The sequence below is a fragment of the Muscardinus avellanarius genome (genome assembly GCF_963383645.1).
Source record: "Muscardinus avellanarius genome assembly, chromosome: 5".
Taxonomy (NCBI): domain Eukaryota; kingdom Metazoa; phylum Chordata; class Mammalia; order Rodentia; family Gliridae; genus Muscardinus; species Muscardinus avellanarius.
Window position 1 is genome coordinate 58,471,658 of NC_137790.1, and position 21,025 is coordinate 58,492,682.

The window sequence follows — 21,025 nt, forward strand, 5'->3', positions numbered from 1 at the left end:
CATACATGTGGCTAGACATTTAGAGATCTCTTTTCTCTTTTCCTTCTGGTATTTCTCTATCTCTTCAACAGTCATAGTTACCCAGCTTCAATTTTTCTGATTTCTTTAGCCAAAGAAACATTGAATCTGTAGTGATGTCACATTTTTATTCCTGGTGTTGACAATACTTGTCTTTCGTCCTTTTGCTTTTTTCATCATTTTAACTAGAGATTTTATCAATTTACTAAACTTTTTCTTACCAATTTTTAGTTTTACTGATTTGTACTCTTTGTTATTTACTTATTTCTACTTGCTTAGATTTAATTTATATTTATTTTTCTTAAGATAAAGGCTTTCCCATTGAATTGAGTTTTTTTTTTTTTTTTTTTTTTTTTACAAACTAACTTCGCATTAAGTATTGTTTTCAATGTGTCCCATAAGCCAGGTGTGGTGGCGCTGCTTGTAATCCCAGCATTCTGTGGCAAAGACTGGAGGATCAATGTTTGTGGACAGCCTCAGCTACTTAGTGAGGCCCTTCGCAACTCAGTGAGACCCTGTTTCAAAAAAAAAAAAGATAAAAAATAGGGTTGAGGGTGTAGCTGGGTGTAGCTCGGAGGTAAAATGCCACTGGGTTCTATCTCTAGTTCCACCCAAAAAAAAAAAAAAAAAAAAAAATAATAATAATAATAATAATGATAAAAAATAAATGTGTCCCATATCTTTTGGTAGAGGTTTATGATTATGTTTCTTTTTAATCAATAAAGAATGTTTCTGAATTTGTGTGTATGTGTATTAAGCATGAGTTACATGGAAATATGTGGCTTGCTTGCTAAATATTTGGGAATATTTCAGCTATTGTTCTACATATTCATTCCTAATTTAATTCCTTGTGATCACAGAATATATTTTTTATAATACAATCTTAAAATTTGTGGAGGTTTGGCATATGATTCATAATGTATAGTTTGATGAATCTTCTATTTGTATTTGAAAAGAATATATATACTGTTCTTGTGTGGAGTATTCTTTACAATAAACAAAGTTAATTTATAGTTTTATTTATATGTCCTATATCATTACTGATTATTAGCTTTTTCTATCAGATACTGAGAAAGAAATCTGCTATGTTTTGTTTTTTCTATTTTGTATTTGTGTAGTTTAGTATCTGTTTTAGTAGATATTACATACACATCTGAGATTTTTTTTTTCTTGAAAGATATGTAACAGTCTCATTGTGCCTAAAATATTTCTACTTTGAAACTATTTGATATTAGTGTAGCTCATTCCACCTTAGCTTTTTATTTCTTTTTCTTTCAATTGCATTTTATGATTAGTTTTTATGCAGTATATACTTTTGTATTCATTTACTTCAACCTATAAATGTTATTATATTTAAAAAGACTATTTTTGTAGTTAGCCTAGGCCTTAATGTTTTTTTATATCCAATCTCAAAATCTCTACCCTCTTAAACTGGGAATTTTATTCCATATAAATTTTCTATAATTGTCTCCGGAGTTATATTTAAACCTACCCCATCTTCCTTGTTGTTTTTAATTTTCTTCTTTTGTTTAAATTTCTTGATTTTGTTGGTTTTACCTTTTCTCCCTCCTAGTGTTTTCTCTAGGATTTAAAATAGACATTTTCAAATTATCAAAGTCTATTTTCAAATATTACACTGTATAATATATAGTATGAGAAAATTAGCCAGGCATGGTGGCACACACTTGTAATCCCTGCGATTGGGAGGTGGAGATAGGAGGATCACGCACGTTCGAAGCCAACCTCGCTGGCTTGAGAGACCCTGTTTCCAAATAAAAAAATATAAAATAGGTCTGGAAGTGTAGCCTGAAGGTAGAAGGGTTTCCAGGAACCCCAGTACCATAAAAAAAAAAAGTTTAAAATATTGTATTTCTATTTCTCATATTTTGTGTTACTGTTTTTCTGTGTTATTTTCTGCATATTAATTTTGTAATATGTTGTTACTTATCAGATAGTTTTTTTTCTGGTTTGGATTTTATATGCATTCAAAAATTTACATTTTATGCATTTTAAAGTATATATTATGCCCAAACGAGTGAGCATTGGGGACACCAGAGGAAATCCAGATAATGGAAGGGAAATTTCAGCAAAGTTTGAATGGAAAGCTAAGAGAGGAAGGAGGCTAAACTTGATTGATGAGGGGCTACTTCCAAATAGGTGTAAAAGTACGAATATAGCAAGGTTAGCCTGGGTATTAATTGTTGGGGGGGGAGGGAAAATGAGGGGGGAAGAGGGCACCAAATACAGATTAAATGTATAACATTTACTTTCAATAAAATAATATATAAAATATAAAATAAAAAATAAAAATAAAATGAAAAAAGTATATATTATGTTTATGTGATTGATTCTTACTATTTTTTAATTTCATTGTTATAATTTTAAACATAAAATATAGCTTCCCTAATCATTTTTTTAAATTATGTTTCCAGGCTATAACAATATTGCTATAATGAATGCCCTCATACATGTCTTCAGTTGAAAATATGTAGAAAATTCTTCAGAAAATATATGTATAATTGCAATTTCTAGGCCTTTTTGCATATTCTCAAGTTTATTAGATATTGCTGTTTTTCAGCACTGGTTTTATACCAGTCTAGAATTCTTTTTACTTAAATGTTTTATCCAATACTTCATATTTTAAGAATTAAAATTTGTTGTAGGTGATTGGTAGTGTTACAGTGGTACTAGAGATAAGATCAGTTAACAACAATCAAAAGACAATTGTCATTACCAAATTTCATCCTGATTAATCTTGCATTCTAATGTTGCTAGGTATTTATTTTGTTTTTTGTTGTTGTGGGAGAGATCATTTCAAAGTCAAGCCATAAATTTAATTTTTTTTTATTTGCTCAATGTGTTTAGTCTATTTAATAAAGCTTACTATGTCTCTCTATATTTTCTAAATTATTTGTGTTGATTTTAATCATTAAGTTAGGTGTTCTTGAATAGTTATTGTGAGAAAATTAAATTGTGTGGTAAAGGAAGGGCAAAGAGCAAATGTCACATGAATTTTTGTTTTGTATGAAATTTACCTGTGCTACTTTCTGATGAAAATGAAAATTCAAGATTGTCATTATTGGTAATTTTTATTCATTTTTGTTTCTCCTTCACTTTTGAATTATTTCCAAAAGGTTGAGAAGAGAATAAGAAAATGCTTATACCCTAATTTTTGACTGACTTTTAATTTTTTTCATTTACAGTTATAAGAAGTTGATGTCTCTGAAAATAACCGATACTGATATAAGACCAATCAGTTTAAAATTTAGTACAAAAGGTATTATTTTACTTTCATATTACTTATTGAAAAGTATTTTCATAGTTCTTATAGTTCTTTATCTGTAAAGTATATCATGCCACTAATAATCATGTCCTCATCTGTGTTTGCCATTGTCTAGATTTGGGTTTATACCAGCAAACAGCACTTAATTTGGGCTGGGACTCACAGACAGAAAGGTCAGCAGGTGTTTGCTCCTCATATTACTCTGTCATTCTAGAGAGGTATACTAGGTCTGGGGCATAGTTATGACTCCATAACTATGCATAACTACAGAAGATAAGATTTGCCTTAGCAGGGGCTTTCTCCAACCCCCTTTCCTTTATTGCATTCCTTTTTAATAGAGCAAGCATAAAGAACAGCCTAACGTGGAAGAGGTGAACACTTTGTCTTAGAGCCACGTAGTCTAAACTTAGTTGCCAGCTACTTACAAATGTACTAGGAAAGGCTCTCTTTCAGCATTTGGGGAACTTATAGATCCTTGGTCCTAATGCAGAGGTCATCTTTCTAGGGAGATGAATCTTCCCAACTCTTTTATTTAGCTACCTAGAGAACGGTTATTGAGTCACTTGCTTTTTAATTTTGTTCACTTCCATAGTGTATATCAAGTGTATCAAACAAAAAATGAATTTTTGAAATATCTTAAAGCAAAATCATGAATAATAAAATAATTAAGCTTCATTTTAAACATATTTTGTTATTCATACAGAAAACAAATACTATCATATATCAGATCCTTTCTACTTTGTATTTACCACTCAGTCTACTTTCCTCCTAGGAAGTACTACTAAACTGAAACAATACCAAATAGTTGTCTCATGCTTTATTCTATTTCATTGATGAAATACCTATTTGATAATTAAATCTGTCTTGAGGGATTAATAATGTATAACAATGTGAATTTTACCAGATCAGTGCTTCTCAAACTTTGTATAAATTTGAGTCACCTGATTTTGTTAAAATGCAGATGTAAATTCAGTAGTTCTAGAACAGGCTCTGAGATTCAGCATTTCTAACAGATCCCAGGTTGATGCTGCTGCTACTACTGCTGCTGCTGGTTTGCTGACCATACTTGGTTTGTGTAACCAAGCACTAGATCACTATATATTTTTGTTTTGTTACTTTTATTGGTACATTACAATTATATATCATTCCGAGGTTTGGAATGATAAGAATATACATACACACAACACTTGGTGCATTTCTCTCTGGATCCCACTTCCTTCCTCCCATCCCTGTACATGTCATTGAGATTGGCATTGGTAATTTTATATATGTGCATAGCATTATTTAAACTGTTACCTAATTTACATCTCTGCCCCCACTTTCCTCCCATCTACCCCTCCATCACTCCATTGGAGTGCCTGCTTCTTTAACTGAAGTCTCTTGATATAAATCTGAGCTGATAGCCATTAGCCTATGTGGCAGTTTAAATGAATTAAAATGAAATAAAATTTAATACTCAGTTCCACATTCTGATAAGGAACATTCCTAGAACCCATTGAATATCAGTGCAGGTTAATATAAAACATTTTTCATAGAAAATTTTGTTGGATAGAGTTGACTAACAAAGTATAATTTTGAATATTGGCAGTTACCATTCTTGGTACAGTTTATGAATTTTAGAGGGTTAATACTTTGATGCCATCTGGTTGTCAAAGCTCAATTACTTGAACCAAACCTTGAATGGTTGAAAGGCTTCTGGCAGAGAATGGTGTTTGTGATTACTTTTGCTTGGGAACTTACTGTTTTTGTTTAGATTTTTTTGACAACTAGATAGAAAGGAGGATGCTTATTGAGGACTAGAAATGGCAAAGACTATACTATACTTCATTCTTTTGGAATATTTCATGTTCTACAGGAGCTTTGAACACAATATAAAAGATCATGTAGAAAAATAACATCAATGTAGAATGTCTTGTTTTCTCAAAATTTAATTTCAGATGAAATGCCTATCTTCAAACTTGATTATAATTACTTCTACCATCTGCTTCATATAATTATTATTTCTGGTACTGACATTGTCCGGCAAATATTTGATGAGGCAATGCCACCCCCTCTTTTGAAAAAAGAGCTGCTAATACACAAGAATGTGCTGGAATCCTATTACAACCATCTTTGGACCAATCACCCTTTGGGTGGATCATGGCATCTGCTTTATCCTCCAAACAAGGAGCTACCACAGTCCAAACAGTTTGACTTATGTCTCCTATTAGCCCTCATAAAACATTTGAATGTATTTCCTGCACCCAAAAAAGGCTGGAATATGGAACCATCTTCTTCCGATCTTTCCAAGTCTGCAGACATCCTGAGGCTGTGCAAATACAGGGATATCCTGCTTAGTGAGATTTTGATGAATGGTCTCACTGAGACACAATTTCATTCAATTTGGAAAGAAGTTTCAGATATTCTTTTACGCCTTGGAATGAAGCAAGAGGATATTGACAAAGTGAAGGAGAATCCCATTGAGAATATCTCCCTTGATTATCATCAGCTATCAATCTACCTAGGCATACCAGTACCAGAAATCATCCAGAGGATGTTATCCTGCTATCAACAAGGTACTAAATAATTGTTTATTTCAGCCAATAAACCTTCATTGAGTATCTTCTCTGTCCCATGCACAATGTAATAGGCGAGTCAGTGAACTCATGGTTTTGGGAAAATGGACTCATTAAGAAGGTAATGAAATTTATAGTGCTAGAGATGTTTCCAGAACACATGGAAAATTCTAGCTCAAAGGAGTCTGGAAAAACTTCCTGAAAAAAAAATATATTTAAGGAATTCTTAAATGATATGTAGAAATTAACCAAGTAAAAAAAGACAGGAAAGATCTTTAAAAGATGTTTTAAGAGGAAAATAAGATACAGAAACACAAAAATTTATTATGATGCAGGAAACTGAGAATTTTGGCATTAACAAGATTTAAGAAAGAGTTCATAGAATACATTCCACAGGATTTTTTCTCATATTGAGAAGTTTGTATGAAAATAAAATATTGTTAGTTTTTATTTAAAATGTTTTATCACTTCTCTAAAAGAATGTCTAAAACCATTAAACATAGGGACTATAATGTTTGAGGATGCCTTTATAGACACAGTGTATATGTTACTTTTCCTTTTTAGCCAAACTTTGATATTTAGGTTTTTAAGAGCTATCCATTGGCTATGAGTAATTAAAATATCAGATACTGTAAGTGTCTGAGTTTAGCAGTGGCTATTTCCAGACTTGCCTGTTGATATATGAAATATCAATAATTCCTGCTTCCCAGAATTGCTTCTCAGCCAGTCAGCATCACTGAAACCCTTGCTCTGCTGTTTCAGGGTAACTGTTTTGGTTCCAAGTTATGAGTCTAATGAGTAAGTGATGAGCACTACTGTTATTAAAATATATAACTTCCCAAATTTCTAGTAATTATGAACTGGTCCAGATTTTTTCCAGAGGTAATTGCTTTGCCTCAATGCCAGCCCTCTTAACTAAGGCTCTGGGATATCTTTATTTTCCTACTTAATAATATTAAGACCTTCATTTGATGAATTTAAGGATACACAGATTTTGATTATATGAAAATGTCAGACAAAAACTCTTGACTTATAAATTAACTTACTGGGTGTATTTTTTAAAAATACATTTTCTCAGGCCGGGCGTGGTGGTGCATGCTTGTAATCCTCACGCTTGGGAGGCGGAGACAGGAGGATCGTGCAGGTTTGAAGCCAGCCTCCCTGGCTTAGGAGATGCTGTTTCCAAATAAAAAAATATAAAAAATAGGTCTGGGAGCGTAGCCCGGAGGTAGAAGGGTTTCCAGGAACCCCAGTACTGCAAAAATAAATAAATAAATAAATAAATAAATGCATTTTCTCTATCAATATTTTAAATAACAAATTCATGAAAGCAATGTAATATTTGGGAAAGGGTTTTGAGAACTAATTCAAGGCATTTCAAGAAATTTTCATTTGGGTAGTCTGAATAGATATTGGTTCATTGTAATAGAAACTTTCTTAGTATCTTTTATCTCTTTCCTCAGTTATTAAAGCTGAAGTTTTTATTTATATGTCTGATTATTTGATCAACATCCATTGTCCCCACTAAGTCTCCATGAAGGTTGTATTTTTTGTTCATTGTTTAATCTCTAGAGCCTAACACAGCCTAATAACATTATAGGTGCTCAATAAATACTAATGGGCAAGGGAAGAGTTTATTAATCAAGATAATTCAAATTGCTAAAATAGACTAAAACTTTTAAGGTAAATTTGCTTCCTAATTGATTATTATTCCTTCATGGCCTTAGACTAATAATAAGTAGGAAAGTGTTGATTGGCTTAAAGTGCTGTTTTAGGCTCTATCATAAACTTTCAGAATTTTGTTTAGTTTTCTTTGTTTAATCATGGACTTATAACCTTTATGTGATAAACTAAAGATTGTGGCTTTTCTAAACTACATTGATGAGCAAAGCTGTTTATTTTTAGAGTTAGTGATAGAATAAATTGGTGCTGTGTAAAATTCTATGGGTTTTTATAAAATCCCATTAGACATTTGGTGGCTGTATTTACAATTGTACATCTAAAGTTTTTTCTTTATATACCACAGGAATTGCTCTACAATCAATAACTGGCAGTCAACGTAAGTATATATATATATATTTTTTTTGGTGGTACTGGGGTTCCTGGAAGCCCTTCTACCTCCGGGCTACACTCCCAGACCTATTTTTACATTTTTATTTGGAAACAGGGTCTCCTAAACCAGCGCGCGTGGCTGGCTTCGAACCTGCGCAATCCTCCTGTCTCTGCCTCCCAAGCGCGGGGATTACAAGCGTGCGCCACCACGCCCGGCGGCGTAAGTATATTTAAAAATATGTTTAAGTGACCTTTTAATTTGGGATATCTAAAAAATAACTACAGAATTTATACTTGGTTATATAAATTGTATAATAAATTATATCTGTTTTCCTAAAAGCTAAGAAAATCAGGTGCTCAAATGAATACTGCTTAGCTAAATCTTGAATGAGCCTTTCTCTGCCTTGGTCTTAGTACATATATACTCCAGAGTTTACCAAGGATGATGTTTTAGCTTTTTACTCACAGTACACCTCATTTCAACAGGCAAAAATGCTTACCTGTTTGCTCTACCTGTTCATATGTGCTCTTTATCTAAGCAATAATCTCTTGTTTATAGCTGTATTATTTTTGCCTGGTGGTGAGTTGTTATTTTGTTAACCCTTCCCTTCCAATGCTTTTTCTTTCCTAGATGGAGCTTTTTTTTGCCTAGGCTAGCCTCAGACTTTTGGGCTTAAGTAATCCTCTTTTCTTAGCCTCCTAAGGAGCTGGCACTAAGGGCACATACTGCCACACCTGTTTAATTTTCATTTTTGTGCTTTTTTTTGTCTTTAATATAATCAATATTTCACAGTTAAAAATTATTCTTAAGACAAAACCACCATGGCTTTGTTTAGAATTAAATGATAGATCATTCATGATAAAATTTTGAGACTGAATCCCTGGGACAATAACAGGGAGCATCGTGTCAAAGAAGAGGTTATATAATAGGTGGCTGATATCACTATTATGAAAAAAGAAAAGATATTTTAGCTTCTCCTTTTTTATGTTTCATATTTTATCTTAATATAAGTAGTTATTAGTAGGGCCTGTGTCAAGACTCAAAAACTTAGTATGTAGAGTTTACTTAAGTTCTATAATATTTAATACTTAGAATCTAAATATATATAAACATATATATACATACAAATATTTTTATGATCATGATAGGCTAAAATTGCTTACATCCAGATTTCAAGCATTTTATCTTTAATATTTAGGTATTGAAATAGAAGAATTACAGAATGAGGAAGAAGAACTAAGTCCACCATTCATGGAGTACAATATAAATGTGAAATCAAACTCTGAAATACAATTGGCAGAAATTAATAAAGATGGAACCTCTATACCCAGCGAATCTTCAACAGAATCTGTTAAAGATCTCCAGGAGGTATAAGCTTTCATTGATATTTGAATAATTTATTTCGGGCTTTTAGTTGTACATGCTATACTTAAAGTATCTCTGATAATCTTAACTTATATTTAACATAGTGTTCATATAGAACTTGAATTGGAGTAGTTCTTTCCCCAATACTTTCTTCTATAATCTTTCCTAACAATAATTATAATTTTTTTTTTGGTACCGAGGTTGGAACCCAGGGGCATTTTACCTTTGAGCTATACCCCTAGCCCTATTTTTTATTCTTTATTAATTAATTCATTCATTAATTTTTGTATATTCTTTATTGGTGCATTGTAGTCATACATCTTAATGGTGTACAAGATGGTAGAGGCATACATACGCACATCATTCATTTAGCCCTTCTCAATTTCCCACCCCACTCCCTCCCCCCCCCCTTCTCATGTTTGGCTTAGGGATTGACTTTGATATGTTTTTGAATGTATGTCATGTACACTAGTAAATTTTTAAACATTCTCACTAAGTAGCTGAGGCTGGCCTCAAACTTGTGATCCTTTTGTCTCAGCCTCCTAAGTACTGGGATTACAAGCATGTGCCACCACGCCCTGCTTCCTAATAATAACTAAAAAAAAAAAAAAAAGATTTTAATAAAAAGTAGGAAGAAATACAATTTATAGTATTAGAAGACAAAAGATATCAGTAGTTAGAGGAAATAGTTTATGAAATAATCCATTATACAGTTTGAATTGAATACTAAATGAATGATTCATTTCTTGTTCCCTAGGTTCAGAGTAAACAAAAGAAAAAGAAAAAAACTAAGAATAAGAAGGTAAGAGGCTTTATTAGCATTATAAAAGAGAAATGTCTGATTATGTCCATTTGAGTTTAATGTATAAATTCATTGTTAGAACCTAAATTAGTTTAGGTAGACAGAATGAATGAATGATTCAATAGCTTATTGAATATGTAGTTATAGAAAAGAGTACGTATGTTTTATTTTGAATGGTTTAAACAGTATGCATGTCTCTAAATCATAACTTATATATTTAAATATATAAACAGATTGGAAAGTCACATGAAATTTTTCTTGATTTCTACATACCACTGCCATTTGAAAAATGCCTGCTCATTGTTTTAATAACAGCTTCTTTTTTTATTATATCTCTACTATGCTCAGAAACATTATTGAAACCCTTAAGAAATCTTGATATTCTTTATGTCTGAGAGTGTGCCAACAATTCAATAGTGTACCCCCAAGTGGTATAAATACAACTTTCTTCTGTTGCTTCTTTCTCAATTTTTTATGGTTAAAAATAAACAAGTCCTATCAAAAAGTCTCCTAGTTGCTTGGAAAACTACAAGACTGAGGAGTTTTTTTAAGTCAAGCATATAGCTAATTGTCCTATGCAAACTTTGTAGTGAAAAAATATTAGTTTATCTAGTCCGAAACATGCATTTACTTTTTTAATTTTTGTATTGGTACATTGTATTCCTACATCATAATGTGGTAAAAAAAAAAAAAACTTGTGTAGACGTACATGTACACATCATCCAGTTAGCCCCTACCTGATCCCTACCCCATTCCTTCCCTTCTCTCCTTCCCATGCTTGGCTTAGTAGTTGACTTCTATATATTTAATCAGATCTTGTGCTTTTGAGAGTTTCCTTCTTCCCCCCTCCCATCCCCTCATTTAGGTTGTCTTATTTGCTCCTCTATAGGATTTCCTTTTTCATCTAGAGTTCCTCCTATGACCCATTTCTCATTAGCTTTCACTTATTAGGGAAAGCATCTGCTTTCTTATTTTTTATGACTGACTAATATCACTTAGCATAATGTCTTCCAGTTCCATCATTTTCCTGTAAATGATATAATTGTGTTTTTTTATGACTGAGTAAAATTACATTGTGTACATATTCCACAGTTTTGTAATCCATTCATCTGTTGATGGACATCTTGGCTGGTTCCATAGTTTGGCTATGGTGAGTTGTGCAGCTATGAACATAGATATACATGCATTAGTTTGGTAGTTTGGTTTTCTTTCTTTTGGGTAGATGCCCAGAAGTGGTATTGCTGGATCAAATGGTAAATTTGTTCCCATTCTTCTGAGGATTCTCCATACTGTTTTCCAAACTGGTTGCATTAATTTGCAATTCCACCAACAATTTTTTTTTTAAGGTTTAAAAGAGTTTATTAAAAAGATAGAAATACAGAAGACAATTATAGCCCCACACCATTCAGGAGTGGCATGGGGGGTGGCTCGAAGGAATTCACCGAAGTACAAAACACAGAACAGACTTTTTATACACGACACCCTCCATCTTGTGCCCATAATTCTGATGTAATAAAATCCCCTGTAAGCTGGGCGTGGTGGTGCATGCTTGTAATCCCTGGGCTTGGGAGGCGGAGACAGGAGGATCACGCAGATTCGAAGCCAGCCTCGCTGGCTTGAGAGAACCTGTTTCCAAATAAGTCTGGGAGTGTAGCCTGGAGGTAGAAAGGTTTCCAGGAACCCCAGTACCACCAAAAAAAAAAAAAAAAAAAGGTCCCTGTAAAGTACCTCCTCTTACCCTGTAAGGTACCTCCCCGTACTTTCCTGCCAAGGTGTCTCTTTTCATGAAGGTCATGATCGAAAGTTGACCCCCTCCTCCCATCCTAGCTAGATTATCCAATTATGAAAAACTGTCTTTAGAATGAGGATGAGGAAGTCCTAGTTCCCCTCTCTTATAGACTTGCTAATTACCTTTATCTAGGTTAATTTACCTTTATCTAGGTTAATTTACATTGGAATAGTTTCCTGCTTTTTTGGCATAAACCAAGTCCTTTCACCAATTTTTGAAATATATTAATAATCAGAGCTTTCTCAAATCTTCCTAGGCCATTCCCAATACTGGTACATTCCTCCCTCTGTCTAGTAACTTCCTGACACCTGTCAGGCCAAAGAGAACTATAGAAAATATATTTTGACTTTTACAATTCTTATTAACAGTTAACATGAGCTCAATCCCCATCCATGTTTCCCCCATTTTCCCTACATGCATGTATCTATTATTAGCAAAGGAATAAGGACGCCAAGTCGGTCATAAACTGCTTCAAGCTGGACAGGGATGAAGTTGGGGGCCCCAGCTTTAGGGTGACATGCAAGCAGGTTGGTGATGAGGGGATCAGATGGGTGAGTATGTCTATATGGCCATCCAAAGGGCTGTTTCTCTTGGGTCCGCTCATACCACCAGCTGATGTCTGAAAGCTTCAAGCCTATGAGACAATACTCACAATACTGGTTAACCATGAAAACCTAAAAATAGCACTTAAAAATGAGAAGTTAAAACCTGTTTTGCTGACTTAGGCTGAAACACACAAAAGTGGGATGTATTTAGTTTATTTTGCACCGTGTGAATCCAGGAATTAGTACTGTGGAGACCTGAAATAGGCTTTGGGGTAATTTGAATAAAAATTTCAGATGATTCTACTAAGTATCATGTCACCAGGAAAAACAAAATTCCCCATTCTGCTCCGGCACTGTTTGGACCCAACAATGTTTTAGAGTTCCCACTTTTCTACATCCTTGCCAGCATGTGTTGTTGTTTGTGGCTTGAATGATTGTCATTCTAGTTGGAGTTAGGTGAAATCTTAGGGTAGTTTTGATTTGCATCTCTCTTATTGCCAATGATGTTGAGCATTTTTTCATGCATTTATTGGCTATTTGAATTTCTTCTTTCGTGAAGTGTCTATTTAGTTCCCTTGCCCATTTTTTTATTGGATTACTTGTTTTTTTAGTGTTGAGTTTCCTGAGTTCTCTGTATATTCTAGATATTAGTCCTCTATCGGAGGAGTAGGTGACAAAAATCTCCCATTCTGTTGGCTCTCAATTGATTTTCTTGAGAGTTTCTTTGCAGAACAGAAGCTCTTCAGAAATGTGCATTTAAAATTATATCTTTTTTATGACATACTGATTGATTATAGTTTCCAACTATAATCTGGTGAGACCATACTATTAGTTATTTGAAAGTATGCACAAATTTTAGTCATTGATGAAATTTAATAAAGATAACTTGCAAGATATTAATTTAGGTCAAGATCAAAGGTAATTTATACAATAATCTGATAAATAAAATATAAATATATTATCATAACCATCATTTATTATAACTCACATCACTCAAAAGTTATTAAAATTGTTTGTGTGGTACTGAGGATTGACCCCAAAGGTATCCTACCACTAGGCTATACTCCCAATCCTTTTATTTTAATTTTGAAACAGTCTTGCTTAGTTACTACTGGCTGGCTGTGAACCTGCAATCCTCCTGTCTCACTTTCCCAAGTATTGAGAATACAGTGTGTACCATTGTGCCCAGCTTAAATTGCTTTTTAATATACATATGAATATTTTTCTTACTTTTAGATAGTTCTTATCTGATAATATAGTCTTATTCATAAAATTAGTGATATGCTTTGTTTTTGCCAAAACATTGGTAAGTCCCAAATCTAATGCTACATAAAGCTGGCCAAGTAAATTCACAGCTATCCCAAAGCTAAATTCCAAAGGTATATATATTTCTTCTTTACTTCCAAAAAATTAAAATATAGTAATGCTCAAATTCTGAATTTTACATAAATGAAAATGTTAAACTGAAATTAAGTAGAGAAAAATACAACTAAAAATAGTTATATTAAAAGTTTCATATTAAATATTAGTAAATACCTGGGTGTTTTGTTTTTGTTTTGTTTTCATTTTTGCTTTTTAATATCCTAAGACTTTTTTTCTAGTTTATTTTACTAAAAGAAGTTGAGGTACTTTTGAAAATAATATTTTATCAAGATACAATTTGGGCATTAGAAGAGAGCTATATCTTTTATCTAAACTGTAAAACATTTAAAAATGCTAAAAGTTGTGCATGCATTTATTTTGTATAGAATAGTCCTATTCATATACTCAAATTACTGCTACTGTAGATGCAAAAAAAACTCTACTTGTAGCATATGCAACCAGTTTATAAACAGTGAAATCAATCAAATTCTCTAATCAGGAATTCTCATGAAAACTTTAATATATGGAAATTTGCTTGTGCTATACGAAATATAATGACAATCTTTACCTGAAATTGTATCTTATGTTTTTGGCTTATTTTTGATAACATACCTTTCTAATAATAGTCCTGAAAATATGAATCAGCAATCTGAATATGACGGAAAAGTAAAATTTGTATAGAAAATAAAGGGGACAGTACAAAAAACTGCTAACTAATATGTGTACAAGATTTCATAGCTACTCCATATATTCCCTTTCTTCGGTTAGGTATTTAGCATTTAGTTTCTAATATAAACAAATTGTAAAATAACTCATTTAGGGGATTAATGAAATCATTCTTTTCTCCAATCAGAGATAGAGTAGGCAAAAGAATAGATTTTTTTTGTGATGAAGTCTTTGGGAAATAAACATAACAGTAAATAAATGCAGCCCTTCAATTTGGGTGGCATCTCTACAGAAGAGAAGTTGCAGAGATACATGTAAGAGATGTTTATGTGGATTGACATGGGAAGAGCTAAAAGGAAGTTTGAAATATAATCTATTATACTAGGTATATTTATTATGAGCAGCTAAGTTCTTTTCAGCTTAGGTATCCAAGCACACTGGAAATAATTTTAAATTGTGGAATCAAATTGGCACTGCTCATTGAACATAAGTCAGAACTAACATAAAAATCTTAGTAAACTGATAAAGCAAAACAAATTTGTTCATATAGTATTGTTTCTGTGGAGAAGGAGGCACTGAAGTATCTTGGAATCCTTGGTAGATATTATTAGTATAGTAGTCTTAATTTTATTTGCTATGTTACTGCTATAGTTTTGCTTTAATGAACATAAAATTGGGGATTTTTAAGATTTCTTTACAATTGTGATCTCCTTAACACTTTTTTAAATTATATTTTTAATATATACGTCTGATTTTCTCTTTACATATAGGTTTCCAAGAATTCTTGTGATCAGTGTAGAAATAAATGGGAATTATACACACTGTCTCAAGATTTACCAATAAGTACAAATTCAACCCCGATATTCACTTCTATTGTATGAATCAAAGATTTTTGAGTTATTTGTCATAACTCAGTGGTAAATTATAAAATCAGTTTATTGAATTGAATCCACCATTTAAAAAAGGAAATAGAATAAATAGGAATTAAAAAATAGCACAACCATGGCTCATCACATATATCATGGGTATTTCAAGAAATTTATATTTCAGTTTATACTTTTGAGTAAAGATATATAAATGAGTACATTGACATAAAATGTATTACTTTCTTTGTTTATGATCAAAAAATGTTTGAGAAACACTGTCCTAATTGAGGTCATTTCACAGTGCTGTATTGACATGGTTGATAGATTACTAATTCATGATTCTGTTTTTCAGAGTAAAGATTCAAAAGAAGAGCAAGTGTAAGTATTCATTTTTTAATTTTTCTTTTTTGTAATATTTTTAAGATGTGCTTTATCAGTGATGCACAGCCTTCCTTTGGAATATTTTCTTGCTAAGAAAAGAAAGGACTATTGTTTGTCTTGATAAGTTGCTGGTATTTTACTGAAAGTGACAAATTTAACTTATCATTTGCTTTAGAAGTAGTGAGTCTCATCATTTTTCTAGAAGGATTCTCAAGAGTCATGTAATGCTTACTGCTTCATTCAAAGACTAATTTGAGTTAAGCGTGAGGTATTTTTAAATATAGTCTACATTGTAATTAGCCAATTCTAGACTAAGACTTGAATGATAGATTATTGTTATGTCTCAGTGACCTTTATTTATAAAAGCATTTGTTTTTGTTTAACCTGAGCTCTCTTTTATTCTTTCTTTTTTTCTTTTCTTGTGTCAATATGTACGTATTTATATATTTATTTTGCAGTCCTGGGGATGAAACCCAGGGACATTCTATGTCCAAGATATAACCCCAGTCTTTTTTTTTATTCTATATTTTTAGAGTGTCTCACTAAGTTTCAGAGGGCCTAAGTAGCTGAGGCTAGCTATGAACCTGCAATTCTCTTGTCTCAGCCTCTCAAGTATTGAGATTACAAGCAGGTACCACCACACCTGGCTTCTTTTTTTTATTAATAACAGTTATCAGTGAATTTTGAAAACAACCATATAATTGATGGCAGTGTAATGATAGATGAAGGACGGGGTAGATAGTCTAATGAAGGGCTCATTATATTCCCACCAAAAAGTTGGTAACTGAGTATTAGTAACTTCAGAGAATTCTGAGGACAAAAATTAAGACATCTTTAAAATGGCAGTAAAAACATATTTTTATACATGACAGCTATCATTTGTAATAGATAAATTTATTATGGACATAATCCACTTGGTACAAAAAGTAGTTCATTAGTCAAGATGGGTTTCATTTCATTGGCAACGAGTTGAGCCATTGGAATAATTTTAGGTTTAGAAGCCATGAAAGTAAATTAATAACAATAAAATGCTATCATCAATCATTTTGCTTATTTTGCTTACACTGTAGAACTAATCTGTATTATGATCAATACACCCAGAAATTTTATTTTTAAATGATAATTTTCAAATACATACAAAACTAAAAAGAATAGTATATATATATATATATATATATATATATATATATATATATATATATATTATATATACCTATATTATAGTACATATATCCCTATATAGTACATATATTCAGTTGTTACCACTTTTTCATAGTTTATTTCATACATACTTCCTTTGATATTTTGTTCTTTATGTGTTTTCAATCCCAAATATAACTGTAATTTTCTCTTCATACTTTAGTTTGAATCTCTTAGGAATATGATCATTTTCTTATATTATCCCAATGCTATTATTGTACTTAAAATTTTAGAAAAAATGCAAATTAATCTGTATTTTGCATTGTTGGAATGCCTGGAAACATAATTTTTTTTTTTAAAGCTCTTCATGTAACTTAGAAAATTGAGTTTGGAACCAGTTCTATATAAGCCTTTCATTTCATTGAGCTTTCCAAAGTGTTTAGGTCAATCTACAATAGCTCAGTGATGCCTAATGACTCCTTTTTTAAGTGTTTTATTAATTATTCTACATATAATAGATGTCACATTTCTAAATGTCAGTGTCTAAAAATGTAATAATATATCCTGAAGATTTTTATATACTAGTAAAATCAAGTTTTATACTTCATGTTACAAGTAAAACTACTTACTACTTCTTGTTACTATTAAGTAAGATTTGGGAGGAAATTCACAATTATTAAATAGTAGGCCAACTAGAAGATTGACAGCATGTATTTAAATTTTTGACCTAATTATAAAAATTATAAAAATTAGTTACTATTATATGTATATTTACATTTTAAGTAGTTCCTGTTGGTGGTTTAGTTACTGAAATTCTTTGTAACAATAGTTTTATTTAAAAGTTATATCATAAAAGAAACCTTCATATTGTAATCTACTTTATGTCCCTATATGTAACCCTCTGTTTAAATTCATATCGGACTGAAGTACTAAAGTTTAATAAACCAACCTACTGTCAGAAATATTATGGGGAGAAAAAGTATTGTAATAGATGATAAAATAATATAGCAGATTTTGAAATGCTTGCTAATTTTTCTTAAAATATTGTTCCCCAAAGTAACTGAAGTTAACAGTTGTAATTTGAAAACTAAACTCTGTGGTCTCATAAATCTTAACACTGATGGTAAACAGAATTAAGTACCTAATTAAGTGCTATTTCAAATATGATAATATTTATTGTGAGTTTCAAGAGAAAGGCACAGTATGAGCACTGTTGAAACTTTTGTTTGATCAGGAACCCTTCTAAAGCTGACCATCTCATGAAAATAGTACAATGCTTATTTGGGAAATAATAGCTTAGATGACAAGTACTGTACAACTATAAAAGATCATATTGATTATGTCATCCCTATAGCTCATATATGGTAGAAAAGGAAGAGCAGTTGAAGGAAGAACAAACAAGTCCATTTCAAGTCGGTAGATTTATGAAAGATGATGCAAGTGATATTCAAGAGGATTCTGCAACTGAAGACAAGTTCTGTAGCCTTGATGAATTGCATATTCTTGATATGATAGAGCAGGTAAGCATTACTAGAGAGGGTATAGTCCTGGATGACTCCTAGAAACAGTTGTTACCTGTTTCTCCCAGGCTCTTTGAATAGCATGACTTTTTAAAAAGCTCAGTAGTTTGTGCTGTTGTGAGAAAAAGGAAAAAACTTTAAGGGAGGTATGGAATGAAGGGTAAGGGGGAAAATGAACCCTAAGAGTTGGAAATTTTTTACATTAGCCCTCAAAACATTTCCTGGTCTTAACTATTCAGCAAAGTTGATTACCTTGTAGATGGTTTTTGAATACCACAAGGAGGGTAAAAAAAAACAACAAGTATAATCCCATTTGTATTAAATGTCATGAGAAAAATAGTTTAGAAAAACAAAGCTGCCTTCTTTTTAAATTAAATCTGGTTGTTACCATCAAATGTTTACAAAAAGTATTAATGTAGAATAACTTTCTTCTGTCTCCTTTTTAGAAATAGTCACTGATTGAAATGATATACCTCTATGTGAAAAGGCATATGAATATAAAATGAAATTTTTAAATAACACCTTTTTTTATCCACCCATGAGAAGTAGTAATGACCTACTTCATAGATTAAATGCAATGGCATATGTTATATAGGAAAAATTACTATCTGTGGAATATTTGTTAGTACAAATGTTCTGTAGCTGGTAGTAGAGCATTCATGTAATTGTCATACCTTTTTTTTCCTTCCTAGATGCAGTGTTTTTGTGGGGGGAGGGGTATTGAGAATTGAACCCAAGACATCAGAACATTCTACCTCCAAGCTAAGCCCCCCATCTCCCCCCAGCCCAGTTTTTTTGAAATAGGGTCTTGCCTAGCTAAGGCTGGTCTCAAACCTATGAGCCTTCTGTGCAGGCCTCCCAAGTACTGGGATTACAGGCAAATGCTACTGTACTAATACTGTATATCAGCTCTCAGATACAATATTAAAATAGTCATTTTAACTGAAATAACATCCTCTTTGGATGTCACACTAAAGTTAAAAATAGGGAGCTATTGATTTTTATTCAATAACCAGGAGAACTGTATGAACCCAACATTATAATCAAAATGCATACCTTCCAAAAAATGTATATTCATTTATATAAAAACTATCTAGCATATATATATAGTTTCAAAACCTATGTTAATATCAAAGTCAATCACTAAGCCAAGCATGGGTAGAAGGAATGGGGAAGGCATGGGGTGGAGATCCTGTAAGGGCTAATTGGTGATGTGTGCATGTATGTTTCCACAAGTCTTTTATCCCGTTAAGATGTAGGACTACAGCTGGGCATGGTGATGCACGCTTGTAATCCCAGCATTCGGGAGGCTGAGTCTGGATGATTGCGGTTCACGGACAGCCTCAGCTACTTAGTGAGGCCCTCCGCAACTCTGTGAGACCTGGTTTCAAAATAAAGAATAAAAAATAGGGCAGGGGGTGTAGCTTGAAGGTCGAATGCCCCTGGGTTCCATCCTCAGACCTGGAAAAAAAAATATGTAGGACTACAATGCACCAATTAAAAAAACACACCTATGTTAAGACATAGTCTCTATTGTCACAGTGTTTAATAGTGAAGAAATAAAACATTGAAGTAAGATGGTAGGGTACAATGATTAAGTTATTAGGCAACTGAGACTCAGAAGTCATGCTCTTCCACTTATTATCTCCATAACCCTTGGGAAATTACTACTCATGTTACTATCTTAAAGTGGGAATGAGTATAAATCTGATTGTATTAGGACAATAAACACATCAAAAAGAAAATACTTAAAAACAGTAAGCATTGGGGATAGATAAGACCAAAATTTATTATTTTCATGTATGAATATGCCTCCATGAAACCCATTATTCTTTTTTTTCCCTGAGTTCCACTTAACTTTTTTTTTTATCAGTGCATTGTATTTATACATCATAATGGGGTAAAAAACTTGTGTAGACATAGATGTACACATCACCCAGCCAGCCCCGTCCCTCCCTCCCATGCTTGGTTTAGTGATTGACTTCGATATGAATAAGTACATCATGCGCTTTAAAGAGTTTCCCTCTCCCCACCTCCCATCCTCATAGTTAGGTTGCTTTATTTGCTCCTCTGTAGGATCTCCTTTTTCACCTGGAGTGAAACCCATTATTCTCTATAATTAAAATTCACCAATAGCTGGGCATGGTGGCACATGCTTGTAATTCCCGCGCTTGGGAGGTGGAGACAGGAGGATTGCACAGGTTCGAAGCCGGCCTCGCTGGCTTAAGAGACCCTCTTTCCAAATAAAATATAAAAAATAGGTCTGGGAGTGTAGCCCAGAGGTAGAAGGGTTCCATCCCCAGTACCACCAAAAAAAAAAAAAAAAAAAAAAACTCACCAATAAAAATAATAAACATACGGGTACAATTTTCCAGTAATAGCAGCAGCAGAGAAGTAACTGTGATATTAGTGCTGTAATTGGGGGTGGTTGAGGGGGTGAGTTTGTCTAATCAGAGTAGTTGTGTTTGAATTGAGACATAAAGTCCGAGAAAGAGTATAAGTAACTAAAGTTAGTGCTTTTTTTAGAGGAAGATAAAACATGCATTGTTTAATTTGCTTAAATAGGGCTCAACCAGCAAGGTAACTACAGACTATGGAGAAACTGAGAAGGAAAGGCTTGCACATCAACAGCAACTTTTTAAATTGCACTATCAATGTGAAGTAAGTATTTTGCCATTAG

The 21,025-nt window shown here is 32.6% G+C and overlaps 1 protein-coding gene across 1 annotated transcript in view; it reads left to right on the forward strand.

Annotated features, from left to right (window-relative positions):
- The window catches only part of DZIP3 (DAZ interacting zinc finger protein 3), a gene marked incomplete at both ends in the record, with an annotated part of 111,472 nt that overhangs the window by 34,670 nt on the left and 55,777 nt on the right, over positions 1-21,025 (forward strand). The window contains 8 exons of the mRNA XM_080696711.1: positions 3,222-3,295; positions 5,239-5,856; positions 7,883-7,915; positions 9,108-9,277; positions 10,032-10,076; positions 15,657-15,682; positions 18,180-18,345; positions 20,911-21,006. Of these exons, the coding sequence (XP_080552837.1) occupies positions 3,222-3,295; positions 5,239-5,856; positions 7,883-7,915; positions 9,108-9,277; positions 10,032-10,076; positions 15,657-15,682; positions 18,180-18,345; positions 20,911-21,006 (1,228 nt within the window). The remainder of the gene's footprint in view (positions 1-3,221; positions 3,296-5,238; positions 5,857-7,882; positions 7,916-9,107; positions 9,278-10,031; positions 10,077-15,656; positions 15,683-18,179; positions 18,346-20,910; positions 21,007-21,025) is intronic.